Raw genomic sequence first — 21,417 nt, forward strand, 5'->3', positions numbered from 1 at the left:
ACCTGCATAGATACTTATCGATTTTGCTGCCTCAACAGCCAACAAAATCTTGCGTAGAAACATCGTTTTTTTCTACCAAGTAAATGCTTTTTGATAAAGATTTATAGCAATTTTAAGTTTTATTTTCAATACAACATTATTATTTTCTGTTTCACTTAAATCCTTGTTTCCAATGCCTAGTATTATCTCTTCAATTTGTCTCTACCTTATTATACTCTTCAGTCAGAGCAGAGACAAATTCTTCTCCTTAAGTTCATTTACAGTATTATTTTTATTTTGTGCATGGTTTGATTTTTTTTTCAACTGACGACACAAAATGATAACTAGTTGCTAAAGTTGAACTAATTTGACAGCTATGTTGAAGTAACGTCAGACATATCACAGCCACCCTAGATTTTATCAAATAATACAGATCTATTCACACTAAATCATAGAAATGAAAATATCTAGGAAAATCTTTGGTTGAGGGGTAGGCCGGCAACCTTAATAGTATTTGGAAGTGACATGAATTTCCCATTGAATATCGGAATAATATTCTGGGTGATTCAATTAAACTAAAGGAGTTATACAGGGTGGGTATTAAAGGAGTTATACAGGTTATACCAATGTTCAGCATTAATTTTGCCCCACCCTGTATAACTTTATGGGTCAGGTTTTAATATTTGTTCTTGGTAGATATGATTTCTTTGTTCTTTTTATGTCTGATTTTTTTAAATCTGAAATATTAAATTTTGGAACAGCAAAAAATGGAATGTTACGTATCATTCCTTCCTTGCCAACGCAATAAAATCTTGTATTTTTTCAGAGTCGTCTAGATGCTCTATTTTTTTTAATTTCAATATACGATAGGGGAAACCGGGAGAATCTCGCGCACGGGGGAATACCGCGCACGCCGCTGTAGAAAAAACTACAACTAGTAATACACAGGTGTGAGGCTGGAAGTGTTGCATAAGCAATATGAAGTTTGCTCCAAAACTTTGTAATAACTGCCGGCAGTCGTTAACCAATAACGAATATTTTAGTGCTAGCTCTGTTTTTTATCTATCTTTTCGGCAATTTAATCGGTTGATAATTAGTAGTTCCTGTGATTATTAAAAGCAGCTTGATTTTATTTCTACTTACCAGTGCAACTATAAGTGTTATCATAAACGATCACCATTAAAATGTAAGTACTTTTGCTAAAATAAATTTTTAGGTAAAAAAGCGGCTCCCGGGGAAATACCGCGGAAAAACAAAACAAACAATAACGCGCTGCGCGGTATTACACCTAATGTACACTCTTCTTGTTTATTTTTTTATTGCTTGTTTCTTTTGGTTCATGATGCCCAGAACATACCAAAGGGCATCAGAGAAAGGCAAATGGTCAGCGGATGCACTTAAATCAGAATTGGAAACTATGGAAGAAAAAAGAAGAGAGAAAAAAGAAAAGTAATGTAAATTTGAAGGAAAAGAGAATAGATAAAAGGCAGAAAAGAGAAGCAAATATTGTGTTGAAAAAAAGAAAACTCTCAACAACTTTAGAAAGTAAAAAAATCAACAAGAAGCCAAAGCACATTCGCAATATTAAGTTTGATGACGATGATACTGAACCTGAGAGTTATTCTGAAAGCGAGCTTTGTGTTGATGATGACATAGACGAAGTTGATCCTTTCCCAACCCATGAAGATGACATCTGTTTAATTTGCGGAGAGTTTGGTAGGGACAACGAGGTCTGGTATCGCTATAATTCCTGCTCAAAGTGGGCCCATGCTACTTGTTGTGGAAAGGAGCAAGGAAAAATCTACCTTTGTGATATAAATGTGTTTTTTATGTTAATATACAATAATGTATTTTTACCTTTGTTCTCAATATCATCTTTTTTATTATTTGTGTTATCTATATACCTGTATTTTATGTACAATAAAGTCTTAGTTAAACTGCCTCAATGCGTGCCATTCCCCCAGACCATGCGCGGTATTACCCAAAAGCCCGGGTAATACTGCGCAGTCACACATTTTTATTTTTTTGTGTTAATAAGTACAATAAAACAAAATTGTTTAATTTTCGATGTTGCGATAGTTTGTATATTGTAGCAATACTTCTCATACAAAAAATTACCTCATAAAAAAAATTAACATCAATCTCGGAGCTATTTTGCTTATGTGCGCGGAATTCCCCCGGCTTCCCCTACTCATGACTCCTGTACTACAAAGAATAGACTACATACTGTATCTAACCTTCCACCGTCCAAGAAAATGCGGACTTTCATTCATTGGCATTTAAATTTTGTTGGTATCCAAATAAAGATTGATTCTCACTATACCCTTTGCACCCTTTTGTTTCCATTCCATATCCGTTCCGCATTTTTTATATATATATCATTACGAAAGTTTAGTTTTAAAAATTTATATCTTTTGAAAAAGGTAATAGATTTAATTAAGAGGTGAAAGAATAAATAAATATCAGCAAAATTTTAACAGAGCTGGTACAAATGTAAGAACTTGAGAACGCTCTTTCCAATACGCTTCAGTTCGTCCGCCAAAAATAATGTATGGAAGGAAAAGATATGGAACGGAAGGGAAACGGAACGGATAGTGTGCATTGTCCTATTCATTTACATTTTTTTTTTCTTATATTTTATTTTTTACAATATATTTTGGACGCATTTAATAGCCACCAGATCACCAAAATATAGTTACATTACATAAAAAATGCTAAGTAGAGTTTTTTTTTCTAAAATTGACTCCGCACATGCGTTGTTCGTGTACGACATAATAATAATAATAATAATAATAATAAACTTTATTAACTTTTAGATTAGTACATAAAATAACAGCTAACATGATATAATATTTTATGTAAACGGAAGAGAAACGGAAGGGGGCTGATATGGAAGGTATAGTAAGAATCAACCTTTAGTGAAGTTTTACTGTAGTTCTGTAAGGTCGCGATGAATTAACCCCTTTCCATACATTCTGTATATTTTATGTTGATCGATATATGTATTTCTGTGTCCTAGATCAAGTATCAATATAGGAGTATATCAACGACACCGTGAATGCACGTGGTCATATATTTTTCTCGTGCTCAAAAAGATGCCAATAAGAAACACGGCCTGGGACGACAAAGACGATCGATTTATGTCGTTGGCGCAAATTCCTTTTACGTTGTTTATCAGATCGGGGCGGATCAATTTTAATTTAATTCCGCCAGAACCGTGGGGGGAAGGAGGTTGGAAACACGGACTCCTGCCAACTTCCTGTTAAAGCAAGGGGGGCTGAAGGGGAAGATCGTAGGATAGAGGCACTTCCTCCGTTCGGGAGTTTGATTCGAATCGATGCGACGTTTACATGTTTTTGTTTGGTAATTTCGAGAAAAATCGGCTATGGATTTTCGGAAAACAGCACGGATTTATTGGTGTCATTGTTGAAAAATTGGGGAGTTAGGTGGATATCGAAGCGGGCTTGTTTGTTAGAAATTCGCGAACATGGCTTAATTCGAGCTACGGGGGACGTTTGTTTTCAAGAGATATTTTTACTTTTAAGGAAGAATAGTATCTAACAAAGATAATCAGCGAAATCTCTTAGAGTATTAAAATACTTAGTTTAATGTTATTAATTTTAAATTGAGCATATATTAGAATTGTATATATTCAAGTAAATATCTTTTTAAATGTAGAATATGCAATTCTTGATCAGAATTGCTTAAATACATTTTTGTCTTGAAAATATAGCTACATCATTTCGAGAAATGAAATCGCTTGCTCCAAAATGATGTAGTATTGAATTATGCGTTTGGCAAATTTAACTTGAATTTTCAAATTGGCAAGCCCGATATTATTTAATGAAAGATTAGATATTCTCGAGGATATTCTCAAAGCAAGAATACGTTTGAGGTTAGAAGCTATTCTCCTTTATTTTAGAAAGAATACGATGGACGATAATGTTACATAGACACGTTCAAAAATTTATGACGTCATTTTTTTTAAGAAAACGTCCAAACTTAAACGTTTTGATATTTTGACGTAACCAATTTTGTTTCCTAGCCTACTACTATAATTTTTAGAACATAATATATTCCTAAGCGGCAGCCTAACATGATTTGTTCTCTTAATATCTCCGGTTAGAGAGAAGATAGAAAGTTGCGGTTTGCGCTAATTTTTTGGAAATTTTGTTCTCTATTTAACTGTCTAAAGAGAAATATAGCCTCCTATTTAAATTTCTTATGCAAAAGCGCAAAATCTGTTATGATGTCAAACAGCGCCCTCTAGCTACCACGAAAAAAATGATGGAAACAAAATTTACAGTGGAGATCATTAAGAAAGAAAAGCTCTTTTAAACGAGCCCTAGTTTGTTTAAATCGGCTAACCGAAACCAGAGTTATCCATATTTTAATAAAAGTAAGTTTAACCTTCCCCCACCACTTTATTTTATGAGATAGAGGAAAATACTCTATATCAAAAAAATTACAAATTTCTCGATGATTACAATAGTAATACTTAAAATACCTGTTCAAGTGCATATTTTTTAGAAAAACCCTGTTTTTCGATTGGCTCTCAGAGAAACGCCCCCTAGCGGACATTTTTCGAACTTGAAAATAATTTCCAGCGATTTCTCTTGGTCGATTTACTAGTTAGAATTTTTTTCACAAAGTTATACGATAAGAAGTTTCTGAGATACAGCCGGCGTCCATTTTTAGTTGGCCACCCGATACATACTCTTCTTCTATTGTTTGACATCTTACTTATACGAGTGTATCTCAATGTAAAGATTCTTCTTCTCCTACTCTACTTCAAATTTCACTTCCATCGGATCTGCGCGCGAGTTAATCTGAAAGAGATGAATTAATCCGAGAAGTTTGCGTCAGCCAGGACGCGAAGCCATAACTCACCCAACCGAAAAGGAAACGAAATTTTGGCAGGGTTTTATCTAAATTTAAAATCTGTGCTCGTCGGTTGCTGGATCCTCTTCCTGCTACCCTTCTTCTCATTTTCTCTATATCCATCCGCGTACAACAGTCCTACTTCATTTTCAATTTTCTCATTTTGGGGGTATATCAAACGATTTTGAACCATAAACTATTATTTTTGTCTTTTATCATTATTTATTATTATCAACATCAGCTATTTATGGTCATTCAGTCAAGTCATTATAACTATTATAACAGAAATAAAAATCTCTAATATTGTTACTAACAATTTATAACAAAATTTTTGAATAGATGCTTCAATAAAAACTGAATAAAAAAACTTGACTTGGTTTTACAGGAAATCTCACAACTTTTTGAAGCGAATCTTCTTTACGCGAGCTGGCAGTTAAAATTCAAGGCCGTGACACACGAGCTACCGAGATGAAAAGTGGCACAAACACCAAAAAACATTTGATTTAAAGCTAAAAAATCATTATAATAAACTTGATTCTGTACCTGTATACCAATGTCCTCTGGTTGTTTGCTAGGAAGTAAATTTATTAATGGATAGGTTTGTAGCTTCTGAATAACGGTCTAGTTAACCCATTAACGCCCGCCGTACTCAAATGAGTACAGTTATTTTGGACAAACTCTGCCATCTGATGGGCAATATATTAAGTTGTTAGCTATCGCGCCATATTTTATTAATCTCTGGGCAGTGTTTACTGATAGTTGACAGGTATTGGTGTGTTTTGAAAAGATTAGTTACAGTTTTAAAATATGACTTATTTTTTGAACCTGGTAAGTAAAGTGAATATAATATATTTAGGAGGCTATTTGTATAATTATTGACAAATTACGCCAAATATCTATTTTATATGTATTAAACAAGTGGTAAAAATTAGCCATAGATTCATAACCTCATTTCCTGAAACGTGAATCAGCGCCAAACACGGATGTACTCAAATGAGTACAGTGGGCTCAAGTATGAATTTTTAATTTCAAGCTACGTTTTGTTTCAGAAATGGATGACGACTTTCAACCAATAACGACCACAAGTTTTTATGGTCGAAAAATATTTTCTACATTGCAAGAAGCTGCGGATGCAATTGAGAGTCACGAAGACGAGGCTGATGTAATAGTCCTGCCACCAGAACCGGATGTTCTCACCGATCAAGAAGAGTTTGATGATGATAATATTATGGAAAGCCATATTCCAAACGATGTGCCCGGATATATTGAAGTAAATTTTGGCAATACAGACGAATGGAGTGACAGTGACGACGAGCCATTATCAATATTTGTCAGCAAGCGTCCTCGTGCCGAAGAGAGAAATCCTGTATGGGAGAAAATTGAGCCGGTTTATGTTTTCTCACGTGACACAGAAAATGGCGCTAATGATCGTTTAGAAAAAGTAAAGGAAAGTTTACGTGGCTATAATCCAGTGCAAATTTTTGAGAAACTGTTTGACGATAATGTGTTCCAACTTATGATAGAGCAATCAATTATTTACTCTCGACAGAAAAATAATCATGATTTTTTTGCTACCATGGAAGAAATGAAAATTTTCATTGGAATTTTGTTGCTCTCTGGGTATCACAAATTGCCACAACAGAGGATGTATTGGTCTTTAGATGAAGATTTAGGTGTCAAAATTGTTTCGGGATCTATCTCACGCAATAGATTTCTAGAAATAAAAAGATACCTACATTTTGCAGATAATGATAAAATAAATAAAAATGATAAAATGTTCAAGTTACGGCCCCTTATGGACATTTTGAACAAAAATTTTAGACAGTGGGGATTTTTTCATAAATCTCTGAGCGTGGATGAAGCAATGGTGAAATATTTTGGGCACCACTCCGCCAAACAATTTATCCGCGGAAAACCAGTCCGCTTCGGATTCAAGGATTGGATGTTGTGCAGTTCAACCGGGTATTGCTACGCGTTTGACACCTATTGTGGCAAAAACAGTGAGAAGAAGGGGCAATCACTTGGTCTTGGTGCTGATGTGGTAATTTCATTGCTAGAACATCTAGACAACCCAGCTGACCACATAGTGTACTTTGACAATTTTTTTACCACTCTTCGTCTCATGAACCAATTGACAGCTAAAGGTATACGTGCTACAGGCACTATTCGTGAAAATCGGCAGAAGAATTGTAACATTCAGTCTTCTAAAATGATGGACAAAGAGGAAAGGGGCACATACGACTATAGATTTAACTGTGAGAATAACTTACTGATTGTGAAATGGAAAGACAATAGTGTTTGCTCAATGGCTAGTAATCACGATTTTATTGAACCTCTCAACTACGTCAAGCGATGGTCGCGAGCCAAAAAGGAGATAACTACGGTCCAACAACCTTTGGTTTTTCAAAATTATAATGCTGGAATGGGCGGCGTTGACTTGAATGACCAGGCAACAAATACTTACAGAATAAGCATAAGGGGCAAGAAATGGTGGTGGTGTTTATTCACTCATATGGTCAATGTAACCATGACAAATTCCTGGAAGTTACATCAAATTTGTGCCTCGCCGGAAGAAAAAATTAGCCTTCTTGACTTTACAAGATATGTTGCTCGGTATTATCTCCGCTTGAACAATAAAACTCGTAAAACTAATCGACCATGTCAAGTTCCTGGTGCTGTGAGATATGACAATGTTGGTCACTTCCCAGAGAAGATTGAGAAACAGCTTAGATGTAGCGTGTGCCATTTGCGTATTAGATGGCGTTGTAAAAAGTGCATTGTTACACTTTGCGTAGAAAGAGAGTGTTTTGAGAAATATCATACTTAAAAATATTTTATTTATGACCTAAGTTTTTTATTTGTATAGGTATAACAAAAATAACTAGTATATTTTCACTTATTTTGTTAAAAATACTTTAAATAGATATAGTTTTGTAGTATTAAAGGAGTAGTATTTTTATACACCCATTAGCCCAGTGTACTTATTTGAGTACGGCGCCATATTGCATTCCTAAAAGCCCAGATTGCCATTTTTTTATATTTCTAACTATTACTTACACCCAACTGAGTTACTTTTTCTAATAAAATTGGGTATTTTATTATTAATTTGCATTTGGGCCTTAATGGGTTAAAGCATCTAGCTCAGAATTAGAATTATTAGAATTAAGCAACTCGCATTTTCATTGGAGGACTTTATCATATTTATTTCAAACCAATAATCAACGAGAATATTCGTATATTTTTACAAAATTACTGTAAATCACTATAAATATTGAACATAACATGTAAACAAAAACAGACCACACGAATTGTTGGTTAGGTTCAAAATTTCTTCTCCTCTTAAATAAATTTTAAGGGGCGTTAACATTATTAGGCATCTGCATAAAATTTGCAGGCTATTGAGGAAACAGAAAATATACAGATTACAGAGATAAATTGAAAATAATATTTATATTAAAACAGTATTATACAGGGTGTTTCAAAACAAATGCGAAAAACTTTAGGGGGTGATTCGTTGTTCAAAATAAAGGGTAGTTTGCTTTATAAACGTTGGGTCAAAAGTCAACCATTAGGAAGATATCGCGGTACAAAGATGGCGGAAAAATAATGTTTTTATTATTTATCTTGAAATAGATATAGATAGACTAATGAAATTTTATGGAAGCATTACTGTTATGAAAACACACTTTCAGGTAATTTGTTTACTTTTTTAAAATGAATGGAAGGGCTTGAAATAAACTACCCCTATCATTCTTGTTAACGAAATTTAAAGAAAACTCTTATCAAACACATGCAAATACTTTAATTTGGATAGTTTAGTTTGTTTAGAAACTTTTTTACCTCTTGTGTTTTTTTTTGATAAAACTCACCGATTGGAAATTAAAAAATAAAATGTAAAGCATTACATGTCAGGACAAAAAACATTCTTAGATTAAGAATCTAGTGATAATAACGATAATAATAATCATCTAGATAATAACGTATTGCAGTAGAGTAATGTCAAATAAAATAATATTAGGGACATCCTAAAAAGTAACAGCGGCCGACTAGATTTTTTCCTAAAAAATTACAGCAGCCCACCAGATTCTTTATCAGAAAATGTTTTTTGTCCTGGCATGTAATGCTTTACATTTTATTTTTTAATTTCAAAACGGTGAGTTTTATCAAAAAAATACAAGAGATAAAAAAGTTTCTAAACAAGCTAAACTATCCAAATTAATTTTTTTGTATGTGTTTGATAAGATTTTTCTTTAAATTTCGTTAACAAGAATGATAGGGGTAGTTTATTTCAACCCCTTCCACTCATTTTAAAAAAGTGAAAAAATTACCAGAAAGTGTGTTTTCATAACAGTAATGCTTCCATAAAATTTTATTAGTCTATCTCTTTTCGTTTTCAAGATAAAAAATAAAAACATTATTTTTCCGCCATCTTTGTACCGTAATATCTCCCTAATGGTTGACTTTTGACCCAACGTTTATGAAGCAAACTACCCTTTATTTTGAACAAGGAATCACCCCCTGAAGTTTTTCGCATTTGTTCTGAAACACCCTGAATGTCATTTTTTCAAACATGTCCTTGAAATCCTTCAATTTAGTAGCTGTTTGAGAAGTTTGACTTCCTAATCAAATGTTTTGTGTTTTGTAGTGGAAAAATTGCGTTGCGAGACTCGGTATTTTTTACATTCTATGTTTTTCATGGAATTGTATTTACTATAGTCTTCTAAACATGTAGGTCTCAAAATATAATAGATTAATCAAGGTTTATCACCTACATGGAACGTCCAAACCAAACATTTCTCTACAAAGATTAAAACTAGACTCCAACACCTAGATTTTCTTTCACTTCGTTTTTTTCGTCTCTTTCGTAACAAAAACGCAGCTGTCTCATTCTCGTCACCCGAAGTCCCTAGGGCGCTTCTATCCCGTCACCCTCCTACTCCCCTAGCCTTCCTCTTTGTCACGGCCTGGATAGCTCGTCTACGACGCCATATATAATACGTCGTTGCCCCCTCCACAGCGTATCCGTCTATCTTGTATTTACAAGGTTGGGTCCGTAGTGTAAATTACTGGATTATATTTTACTAAAGTAATTTGATTGGTAAAATAAAAATTGTTATATATTTTATAGTTATAAGCTGATAGGATTGATGTACGAAGTCATGTGCAGGTTTTCTCAGCAGAGGAAGGAAGCATTATATCAGTACCATAGCCTAGAAAATATGTGGCTCTTTGTAGTGATGGGAATATCGGTTCCACATTAGTCGCGTTACAATATATGGGTATTTCGCCACTGTAAGAAAATCTACAAAATAAAATAGTTATTTTTTAACACTTCTAACTTATTTTATTAGTTATATTTGTAACACTTCTGCGATAATCCGAACGGAAATTACATCTCAGAAGATAAGTTTACAGATACAAATTTGCCTAATGATCAAAAAAATGCTTAACGCACAGTTAGCCTGGGCCAAGATGTCAAGAAAAAAAATATATAAACTTTGAGTACTTAATTTTTTAAATGCCGATACCACTTCAAAAAAATATAAAAATTAAAATCGCTGACGTACAATTGGGGTCTCTACACAAATTTAAAGAAAAACTTTTTCAACCAAAGTAAAAAGCGCGCAAGAAGTTTTGTTAATAATAAATAACGACCATCATCACCAAAAGGTATGTTTACTGTTGCCCCCCTCCCTGTTTCTAAATCCAGGAGGTTGGGTCTCTGAACAAATTTAAATAAAAATAGACTTTAATCTAATGGAAAAAGCAAAAAAAAAATTTTTTTTCTAATATTTTAGTGATAAAATTTTACTTTATGATCATAAGTATTATTAAACAAGTAAAACTACAAACTAACAATTAAGGAAGTACAATTAATAACTTTAACACACACTGAATATAGTCTAAACAGGAAGAAAATAATTAGGTACTAGCTATAAGTAAATAAATAAATTTTAAACGTGGTTACTGTTGTAGGAAGCAACACTCCTAAGGAGATTATTTTGACCAATTTGCCTGCCTTGCCAGGTGGAAATACCATTAGTTTAAAAAACGTGAACTTAGTGATGATTTCCATTTAAAACTGGGCATAGATAACGTTTCGGAAAGTTTATCTCTTTCCGTCGTAGGAAGCAAAAAAATACAAAGAATAAAGAAAAGAACTATTTAAAATTTTTAAATTGAACTATTCGAAAACACTTTTTTTAAAACAGATACGTCTACAAAAACCGGTGACGTTCTGTTAAAATGACAATAATGACATTATATCAAGTTAAACTTCAAAATTAACAATTACTACCTGATAACAATTACTTAAGAAGGTAAAACCAAAAAGCATTTTTCAAAACATCAATGGATTATGAAAAGTGTTTTCTTGTATCATGAAATGTGTGTCTTGTAAAAATACAATATTCTTGTTAGACGATAATAAGTACTCGATGTAAAATAATTAAATTTCACGACATCTACTACCCATCCCTGTTCTTCTGCCTCTTCGGGACTTCCAGTACGAGATCCAGGCGGCATAGCCGAGCTCTTAAATCAATACCGGGGTCCGATTCTCTACACTACCCCCTCGTCTACCCACCCTGTCCCCTCCTGCCCCCGCTTCCGCCATAACTAGCTCGACCCCGTCGGTCTTCTGTTCTTGGGGGCCTTATTGGGGCTAGTCATAATGGCCCACGGCTCATCGCACCAAATCGGCCAAATTGAATGTTTCTACCGTATCGGCAGGAGAAAGTTGTGAAGGTTATTTTGTTCCTATTATTTAAAAGGAATTTTGTTTTTTGTGGAAGTGCTACTTTACTTATTACAGGTGTTTTAACACAGACCTGTAATAAGTAAGTTAAGACAGGGTGGTCTGGTAGACACTGCCACGCCCTTTCTAATTCGAAGTTCAATAAAACACAAGTTTACTTAATGCAGAATGAGTTACATAGAGGCCACTAGCTTTTTAATTTTAACAGCCGGGTGGTCGGGGTTCAAAGATATTAATAAAAGGGCGCCACGAGATTATACTCTATGAACTCGGCAATAAAGATGTAACTATTAAGTAGACTTCAACACTAACCTCGAACTGTTGAGTGCAACTACCATGAACTTCAAATATGCTATAACTCGTTAAACTTAAGTGACTCTAACTTAACTATGAGACTAGACTGTAAATAATACTACTAAAAATATTTAAGCAATTTATTAAAATATTAAAAAGTTAAATAATAAAACGAATGAAATGTAAAATGTAATATGTTAAGAAATTATTTAAATCGAAAGGTTGGAAAACAAAATGGAATTTTAAATTAAATGCAATAACTAAACCTATGACGTAAAACCCCCTTATCTAACTTAATACTAGATACAAACAAGGTGGTTTACACAAATGAAATCTATATTGTACTAATCTAAACTGTCTTACTCTACTCGATATGATATACTTGAAAACTTCCTCCGGCTGAGCTACGGCGTATAGCTACAGGGTTGCTAAGGCGGTGTACAGCAGCTCGGTGTACTGTCACTGGAGCCCACGGATGTTAGCAGAGGTACAGGTGAAAGGTAGGTGTTGATATTTCAAATGGTGAACATAAAAACCCTAAATAATATTGGTTGTCTTAGAATAGAGCCTCAATTATAGAACAAGAACTAGCACAACGTGTAGGAGTTAATAAAGGTAATAAAGAAGGACTAATCAAATCTGAACTTTACCTCAACGAGGGTTTATGATGTCCAACGGGTACCTCTACACGGACAACAGGAACGGATGGAATTCTGGACTGTTCTGTGCTTTACGGCCTGGATCGGTCTTCTTGCTCTACAATTACGAACAACCAAAAAAGACTTAAGAAAGATAACACTCAGCTAATCTTTCTACACCACGTGGGCGTGGAAATGTCGAAAACCAGACAACAATATGAACAAAAATCATTTGAGCATTGACTTAGAATAGGCAGAAGAATTATAGCATACCTTGGAACTGTTCGGGGACTTCTTGGGCACGTGGAATCGGAATATCGGTCGGAAAAATTTGGCTATTTTAATCCCATTGCGGAAATTGGTCGGTGGTCCATAAAAATCCACAAAATCCAACCACGTCTCTGACCAAATGTGTTTCGGAAGCCTTAATCCTTCTTTACGAAGACCTGCTATTCACCAACAGGGAATGCTTCACGAAACAGCAGCCAGTTCTTCACGACGATATTCTCGGTCGGGGAGTACACAAGAAGTGATGCAAGGATTCAATTTCCTTCACAAAATCAGATTTCAACCGGAAATCTCCCTCCAGGATATAGATAGAGAACTATATCTCTCGACTAGTCCAACTCACAAAAAGGTATAAATAAAAAAACGATGTTCTAGATTATTTTTCAACAGCCATATTTCATATCCGGTCAATGAACGAACTAAACTCAGAAATTCCACAATTAAAATGAACGAATTGCACACTGCGATCCACATCAAAAATAAAGGATTTAACTACGAAATTTTATCTGATAATTATAAAATTTCAATAACCAAAACAAAGGATAAATAAATCTAAAAACATCTGATTTGATCCGACAGTGACAAGTGACGAACAGGTGATGATCAAAGATATAGAGAGACGGACAAAAAGCCTACTGCTGGTGGGCATCAGTGACAGTGGAGCTGAAGCTGTATAATCTAGCGGTGTATATCGGGTTGCATAATGGTAAAATACTAAATAAAATAATATTTAACAATAAAATTATAGTAAACATGCAAAAATGACAGTTATTTGCGATAATTTATGAGCTAGCACACAGAGGTCGTAGCGATGAAATTTAACTGTTACAACACCTCTATTAAATTACATAATTTTGTAGAAAATAAAATGTCTTTGTATCTCTCTATACTTTTATGAGCTTACATGAGTTAGTTAAAAATATATACATAATAGAAACAATTGTGAATCGGTGATCAAACATTATTTAAAAAAATACGTGGGGACCACATAAAAAAGGAATAATTGCAGTGCAGTGGTGAAATACCCATAAAGGATTTTTTTGGAAAGATAAAAAAGGACTATTTTCACATATTATAATGTTTCTTTTTATTTTGTAAGAGCACGTAGAGCAAAAACTTCTCATTCCTAGTCACTCCTCTTCAGCTGTTGTTTCGAATATCATAGTAGCTTTGAATATTGGATTTCTAATAGCTTTGGCTAGATGTTTAAGAAAACCTATACATCCTATTTTGAACGAATTTGTATAGCTTTGGTGTATAATATACAGGGTGGCCCATCGAAATGGTTCCGCAAGGCATAACGGCCAGGATATTTTTTTTAAATCCAAAAACACGTCAATTTTGTTTGTGACGGGGACAACTTTTGCCCCAAAAATGATTGCAAAATCTTCAACCCTCTAAGCGGGGGTGTCATCCCCCAGCTTTTTTCAAATGGGAAGGGGGGTCAAGTGGTACCGCAATGAAAAGGGCTTTTTATTCTCTATACTTTCCCTCTTGGTTTTTGAAAATCGGTCGAGTCATTGAGAAAATATGAAGGATTGAAATTTGAAAAGTTTATTTAAACATTTATCAGAGTAAATGATAAGGATAAATTCCTTCGACCAATTTGCTGTTTTTTCTTATTATTTCTAGATGTTTACGCATTTTTTCACTTGCTACAAGGTTGAACGATCAGGTGCGGTAATTGCTAGATAGCTGTTCTGTGACTTGTGCGTAACCACGTTTTTTTTTTACTAAATATGAATATTTTTAATCTATAAACACTAAAACTGATTGATTTTTGGTTGAAAATTGATTTTTTTACTTTTCAAAGCTTTCAAATATACGAATTATTGAATTGAAAAATATAAAGGATTTTTTTCCTTTTGTGGTATATTTGGATTTTGCAGAATGGATATCTTTAATGGATAATAGGAAAATCTACAAAACTTAACTGCTTAACGTTTTCAGTAGGTACATATTATATCTCTTCCCGTCGTAGGTCGGAAGCGAAAACTCACAAAGAACGAATAAAAAAACTATTTAAAATATCTAAATACAACTATTCAAGAACACTTTAGTTTTTTTTCAACAGATACGTTTATAAAAACAGTTGACGTTCTGTTAAAATGGCACTATATCAAGTTAAGTTACAACTACTTAATGAGGTAAAACCAAAAAGCCTCAAACTTTCTGAATATGATAATTTTTTATTTGTTTTTAATTTTTACTTATGTTATGTATATTAAAATCAAAGACGCGATAGCCATACATTTCTAACCTCTACAGATGCCTGAACAATACATTTATTTTTACTAGATTGTATTAAAAACTCTTTTATTTTTCGTTTCTTTTATCTATCGCTTCTTTCATAATAATTTTTGCGTTGTTAGTATCTACTCTGTGCTCCGTGTCTCATGAACGCTGACAAATCTTAGATTTGCGAAAATCGCCCTTTTTAAAGAAACTTTATGTCCTTTAATTCGAACATTTAACGGTCTAGATGCTTCACCAATATAATATATATCATATTCACACGGTATTTTGTATATTACATTTTTGTTTGTTGTTCATTGGTTTAGTGTGGATTAATATTGATCTAATGATATTAGACTATTACTCCTATACATACTTCACCGATCGATAAACAATTAAGACGTCACTTACTCTGACACAAACACGACGCTACAAATAGATTTTCTGATTTGCGATTAAATCATTTAGTGATCTGTGTGGACGAGGAACGGCCAGAGAGAGAGCGTGTGCCGGTAAATCACTCGGGCGAATGCCGGCCGCTCGGACACAAGTAAACCAATAGGTAATGGTCAAACAGGACTGCATTATTCAACTGAGCCGTCGCCGTGTGTGCCGGCGGAATGCACCGCGCATCGGGGAGAGGCGAATGGAATGCGTGTAATTGTGCGAAGGGAAATTCAGTCGGAGCAGTTTGTTAGCCTAAATGGAAACGTTTGTTGCATAGGAGTCTAAGTAATTTTATGTCCTAATAATAAAATAACTGTGTTTTTTCTAATTTTAATAATTCTTTAAGTCTAGTTGGTTTGGGTTGGAGTCGGTACTTGGAGCAAATGAACCGAATGCTGCTATACAGGGTGTTATCAAAATTCCGTGAACTACTACGTTTTTTTTGGAATAAATTTATTGGACACAATTTACCTCTATACAAAAGTGCTTTGTATGCCCGCTAGAGGGAATCAAGCTTTAAAAAATAAACACATTTTTCAGATACTTCAAGAACCGTTATTCCGATTTGAATGAGATTTTGGGTGTCTATGTTTTGCCATTAGTGCTTTAACTTTTGACTTTCGCAAAAATCACGAGAAACTACAGGAAGGGTGGTTCAAAGGAAAGGTTTTTTCAAAAAATTCCAATTTCTTTTCGCGAATAAAAACACTAATAGACGTATTTCTGAGATTGAAATATACCACTTCTAAACATATTTGCACTTATTGCACATCGAAGCTTTATCAAAGAAAGTAAGCGCTGCTTGTTTTGCGCTAGGATCAGTTTCTAAGGAACCTAACTTATCAACCTCTAGAATAGCCTATTATGCCCTTTTTGAGTCACATCTCCGTTATGCCCTTCCATTCTGGGGTAGTTGCTGCGCGACAAAATTTGATCGTATTTTCAAACTTCAAAAGAGAGCAGTTCGATATTTATTGGGACTGAGCAGTAGAACTAGACTGCCAGAAATTCTTTAAAAATTTCAAAATACTGACTCTTCCTTCTTTATTCATTTTTGAATCCGTTTGCTTAATCCGCAAGCAACTATCCACTTAGGTATGCGGAGCACGATCTTTATCTGCCAACCTCGACCTCAGAACTAGTTAAAGACTCAATACTGTACAATGCCAAAAAAATGTACAATCATCTGCCTTTGAATATCAAGTCGCTTTCATTCTTTCCCGCCATTTCGCAAATCTCTGAAATCATACTTACTGGAGAGAGCCCTATATACGGTGAACGACTTTTTTGTTATGTTTAATCATGAACAATTTTGAATTTTAAAATTTTGATCATCTCACACACTGGTCAAAAGTCGAGTATTTAATATTTTATAACTCTTAAAATTACATCCATTTACAATTTTCCTATTGTAAAATTTTATTGATACGCCTTTTTTGTGTTCTGCAATTGTCCAAGTATGTTCTATTTGTAATTTTAATGACTTCAATTTTTTGAATTGTATGATTTGTATTGTATATGTTTTATTATTTGTATATTTCTTGTGGTTTTGTTTGTTTTGTAAATGCTTTGTCGATGAAGCTATTTTGGCTTTTTGCACAATAAAGCGTTATATTATTATTTAAGGCACGCCCTGTATAAACCCATAGTTAACTTAAAAAATATTAGAAACTTTCTTTAGTGAAATAAATGGATTGATATGTACATCATCTGCCTTTCTTCTGTCATTGTCTGTAGAAATTTACCATGATTCATAAAACAGAGTATACTTCTGCTCATTCTAGTATGTAAATTATTGAAGGAGCAGGTTAATCACTATTGAGGAACAGTCATCGCCAAACTAACAATTACATCACAAACATATATATCTACTAACCAACAAAACAATTTGAATTGCCTAACTTTTTACCTACATAACAGTAGTAGGTACAGATAAAAGAACAACAGCTTTTTTAATGCGTAAGAGTAAAATAGCCACGCATACCACTGTCTCTAGGCAACGCGGAAAAAAAAACTTTAATTGGATCTATAAATTACAGCCGAGCTAGACGTGGTGCGTTAATTATTTCATTATCATATAGTTTTAATTAACTCGGTGGGAATTAACAGAATTTGGTAATTTCGCATAGATCACTGTTGCGTTCGGCCTGCCCGGGCTTGATTATAACCTCGAAAAGAACGTTATTTATAATGTTGTTCGTGTCGGTATGTAAATACCGTATTTTGTTTTGGGTCAATTTCTAAAACAGACGAAGAAAGAATAACCTTTTTTCCATAGCAACTGTTAAAATTGCCTTATATCTATCAAAAATAGTAGATAAAATAGTAGTTTAACCACAAGGGTAGATTAAATGATACTTTAACAGCGAGGATAGGTTGAAAACTTTATTTCTTCTCGCACGTTTTTTAATTGCATTTTGAAAATGTTAGTATTCCTTTTCATAAGTTATTCGGGATTTAAATGGAAGTAGTTTGGACATGGCGCACGATGGGGCCGATTGAAGAATCGTTGGCATCAACCAAAAATATATAGAATTTAACAGTTTTCGCTTAATTGAATTTCTAGCTAGTCAATCTTCAAAATTTTAGTTAATTAAATTATAGTTCACGTATACACCCAGCATATTAGCTCATCAATATAATGTGAGAAAAAATACCCGGATGGCAAAACTTTTACACTTTTGCGTTGCAAGCCAATAATTATTTTCAATCATGGTCTCACATGTCTTAAAATGAGTAGTCGGCACGTAATCAAGAAAGTATGGGCTAGATTTTTCGAGTACCTATTACAGGCAAGCATCTAAAAATTAATTTCGGATGATGAGGGGGTCCAAAAATTTTAATATCCAATTCGGGGGAAGGGTGGTTTTGGGTGTCGGAATTTTTTTTTCTCCTTCTATTTTTGGATTAGATTGTCAAATTTAGTCTAAAACGTAATATTTTTAAACATATTGCCTTACTTCAAATCTCCATGTTGTTCCATTATAAAGATAAAAAAGGAGTGGGGACATTGTATATTATCTAAGCCTCGATCTAAGCATTAATTCAGTTAAAACCCACAAAATTTGTAGATTTGAGGTGGGGTGGGACTTAAGTGTCTAGGACCCTTGGACCCCCTAACTATGTGCTTGATTACATGCGATTCATGAGTCTCAGATTTTATTAAAATCACACGAACTTAATCTAAATAAATCATAAAGACCTATAGTATCTATTACTCAAAGTACCAGGGACATACTTACATTTAAACATATTTTTTTTTAAAGTTGCGCAAAGTTGCGCAAGATGGTAACAAATACATGAAGGGTAATGTCCAATCTTTCAAAAAACATCAGCCAATAAATTAGGTAACTTTGGGCACTCAACAAAAGTCAAGGTTAAATAGCATATTCTATTATTTATATTATACTAATTTATTAATTAATTTAGTATGCATCAGTGAAAAAGTTTTTTTTTTCAAAATCTAGCTAGAAATAGTCAAGTAGTATTGTACTTCTATAAAAAATGCAAAAAATTAATTGTATTTAAAAATTAACCAAGAAATTTTACTTATTATTCGGGCCCTACAAATTGCAATTATTATACACGGTAGAACTTCGACATTACTGCCCTTCACTGGTTACAGATCTGCGTCCAAAAATGTTTTCTGTGCATAATATAATATTTAGGTCTTTTCTGTATTCTATGGTCATCAAGACTTGTTGAAAAAGCAACATCTGTTTTATAAGGTTCTGGCCGCAAAAATGGCAATCGGCCCCACTGTGTGGCGTTTGTCGCCTCAGCCTGAATATCTGTTGGTAATTTACTTATTTCATTCTGAGCCATTTCTGACTCCAATTCAATCAGCAATCGACACGAAATAGAATTAAAAAATATTGACTCAAAACGACAACTGACAACTAAAGAGACTGCTTTATTTCTTTGTCAAATTACGTAGAAATTAACGCCAACCCAGTACAATATTTTTTCTATACTCGTAATAAATTCCTTGAAATATTAATTTCTGAATATTTTTTAAAACGTAACACGGTATGGAAAAAATATTGTTTTATACACGACGATAAAATTGCATTATCGTCTCCCGAAATTAAAAAATCTTTTCGGTCGACTATAAAATACCATTTTATCGTCTTGTATAAAAAATAACTATAAGTTTGGTGCGTGTAATTAACAAAATTATAATCTTCAAAAAATCACAGCTGGAAACATCTAGATCTTTCAATTTCTTAAGATTTGTCAATGCTCATGCGAGGTGGATGCTCAGAAGAGGATCGCCATAGATTTATATAGGGTTATTCACCTCATTTTTGCCAAATAATTAGATTTTTAGAAATTTTGAGTGATGGGAAGACATTGGATTTTATATTTCTTTAAAATCTACTAATGCACAAAATGGACTGATGCTAAAAACCATAATATTGCTAGCCTATTTGTTTACAAATAGAAAACTATTTAAATCTTAGTTAAATTCGACACATTTTTTTTTGGTTGGCTATATTTAAAATGACTAACCTTTAACTTCAAAAGATCGGATTCGAATTCGTTTCTATATGTCGGCTTGTATCTGTCTAGGGTCCTACGTCAGATTTCTTGCAGCCCTAAACAGGAAGGTAATTCTGTGTCGCAGGGTGGTCTTGCGGCACGACAGCAGAGGTCTCTGATGGTCTCCGATCACGAAACCGTTTCCGACTGGCGGAAAATTAACCTAGGTAGTAGCAAGGCAAAACTTTTCCCGGAAACGGTGTTCTGTTTTCTTTATTATTTTTTGGTTAATAAAAGAGGAAAATGGCTGAAAATGCGGCAAATTTCAGTTTGAACTATGAACACACTCAAAAGTGTTTATGATTAAAGCTTCAAATATTCACAATAGTTAGGTATACTATTCAGAAACATGATTATAATAGTAACATTGGTAGAGGAATCCCAAAGGGATCAATCTCAAGGGGATCATTGGGGACCTCAAATCCCTCCATAATGCTCTTTTTCCTGATGTTATTCTAAATATTTTTGACAAATTATTTTATTAATTTTTTTCATTATTTATGATATTTTCTGTAATTTCTGTTCTTTGATTTATTAACTAATATTTGTTTCTGTTTTGTTTCCAGGTAAGCACATTTGAACGACAACATACAAATGCAGTTAATTAGTTAATCGTAAGTAAATTAATTATTACACAATCTAAAACAATCCGCTTCTGTTTGCTTGATTACGCCATTTAAATAGCGAACCAAATTTATAGCTAATCAGTGCAACTTGTTCGAAATAACTTAAAAAAGTCAGTTAGCAAATTAATTTGTCTGAAGTAATTTACGTTGTGGCGTGTCCCATAAATCTCTGTACTATAATTTATATTTATCTATTAATTACAGCGTATATTTTCATATTTTTCTGGTATTATTTATTATAGAATACTTTCTGTAAACTTAAATTTCGGATTTTTAACGATTTTTTTTATTATACTCAGGTGCTCTTTTTAGATTTGATAAAATAAGTTTTTATGTTGATTTACATTTTAAAGATGCTTTTGTTTTATTTGACAGGAGTTACTGTACTAACTAGTATCTATTAAAACACAGGAAACAAGTTATTGTGTTGGATTAATATATACACTGAGCGATACAAAAGACGGGCACTGTAATTTTTTTATGTCTTTTAAGGTACAATAGTATTAATTTACTATCTATATTGCCATAAAATCAAGATATTGTTTTTTAACGGAAAATTTCACACCTCTACTTTTCAACCAATAACATGCTTTAATGTTGACTAGTTACCATGGCAACTGAAAAAATTTCCGGAAATTTTTTCGAGGCGCCACGAAACTTTTGTGGAAATTTTTTGACAGTTGAAAAGGTAAACATAAGATCTACAATCATAATGTGAATGAACTACAAT

The 21,417-nt window shown here is 33.5% G+C and overlaps 2 protein-coding genes across 4 annotated transcripts in view; both read left to right on the top strand.

The window, feature by feature from the left end:
• The window catches only part of LOC115883967 (homeotic protein antennapedia-like), a 449,763-nt gene that overhangs the window by 223,511 nt on the left and 204,835 nt on the right, over positions 1–21,417 (top strand). The gene's annotated exons all lie outside the window — the stretch shown is intronic.
• On the top strand, positions 1,322–14,085 carry LOC115883897 (piggyBac transposable element-derived protein 2-like). The gene is made up of 4 exons (XM_030902319.1): positions 1,322–1,428; positions 1,502–1,695; positions 5,910–7,610; positions 13,937–14,085. The coding sequence occupies exons 1-4, from the start codon at positions 1,322–1,324 to the stop codon at positions 14,083–14,085; spliced, it is 2,151 nt and encodes a 716-aa protein (XP_030758179.1).

This window comes from Sitophilus oryzae, unplaced genomic scaffold (assembly GCF_002938485.1).
Source record: "Sitophilus oryzae breed Bouriz unplaced genomic scaffold, Soryzae_2.0 scaffold_2006_pilon_pilon, whole genome shotgun sequence".
Taxonomy (NCBI): domain Eukaryota; kingdom Metazoa; phylum Arthropoda; class Insecta; order Coleoptera; family Curculionidae; genus Sitophilus; species Sitophilus oryzae.

Bases quoted from the DNA above. Each gene is read 5' to 3' on its own strand.
- LOC115883897 (XM_030902319.1), top strand. From the start codon at position 1,322: ATGCCCAGAACATACCAAAGGGCATCAGAGAAAGGCAAATGGTCAGCG. The intron at 1,429-1,501 runs GTAATGTAAATT...GTTGAAAAAAAG, and splicing joins AGAAGAGAGAAAAAAGAAAA to AAAACTCTCAACAACTTTAG. The intron at 7,611-13,936 runs GTATTAGATGGC...TTATTTTGTAAG, and splicing joins ATGTAGCGTGTGCCATTTGC to AGCACGTAGAGCAAAAACTT.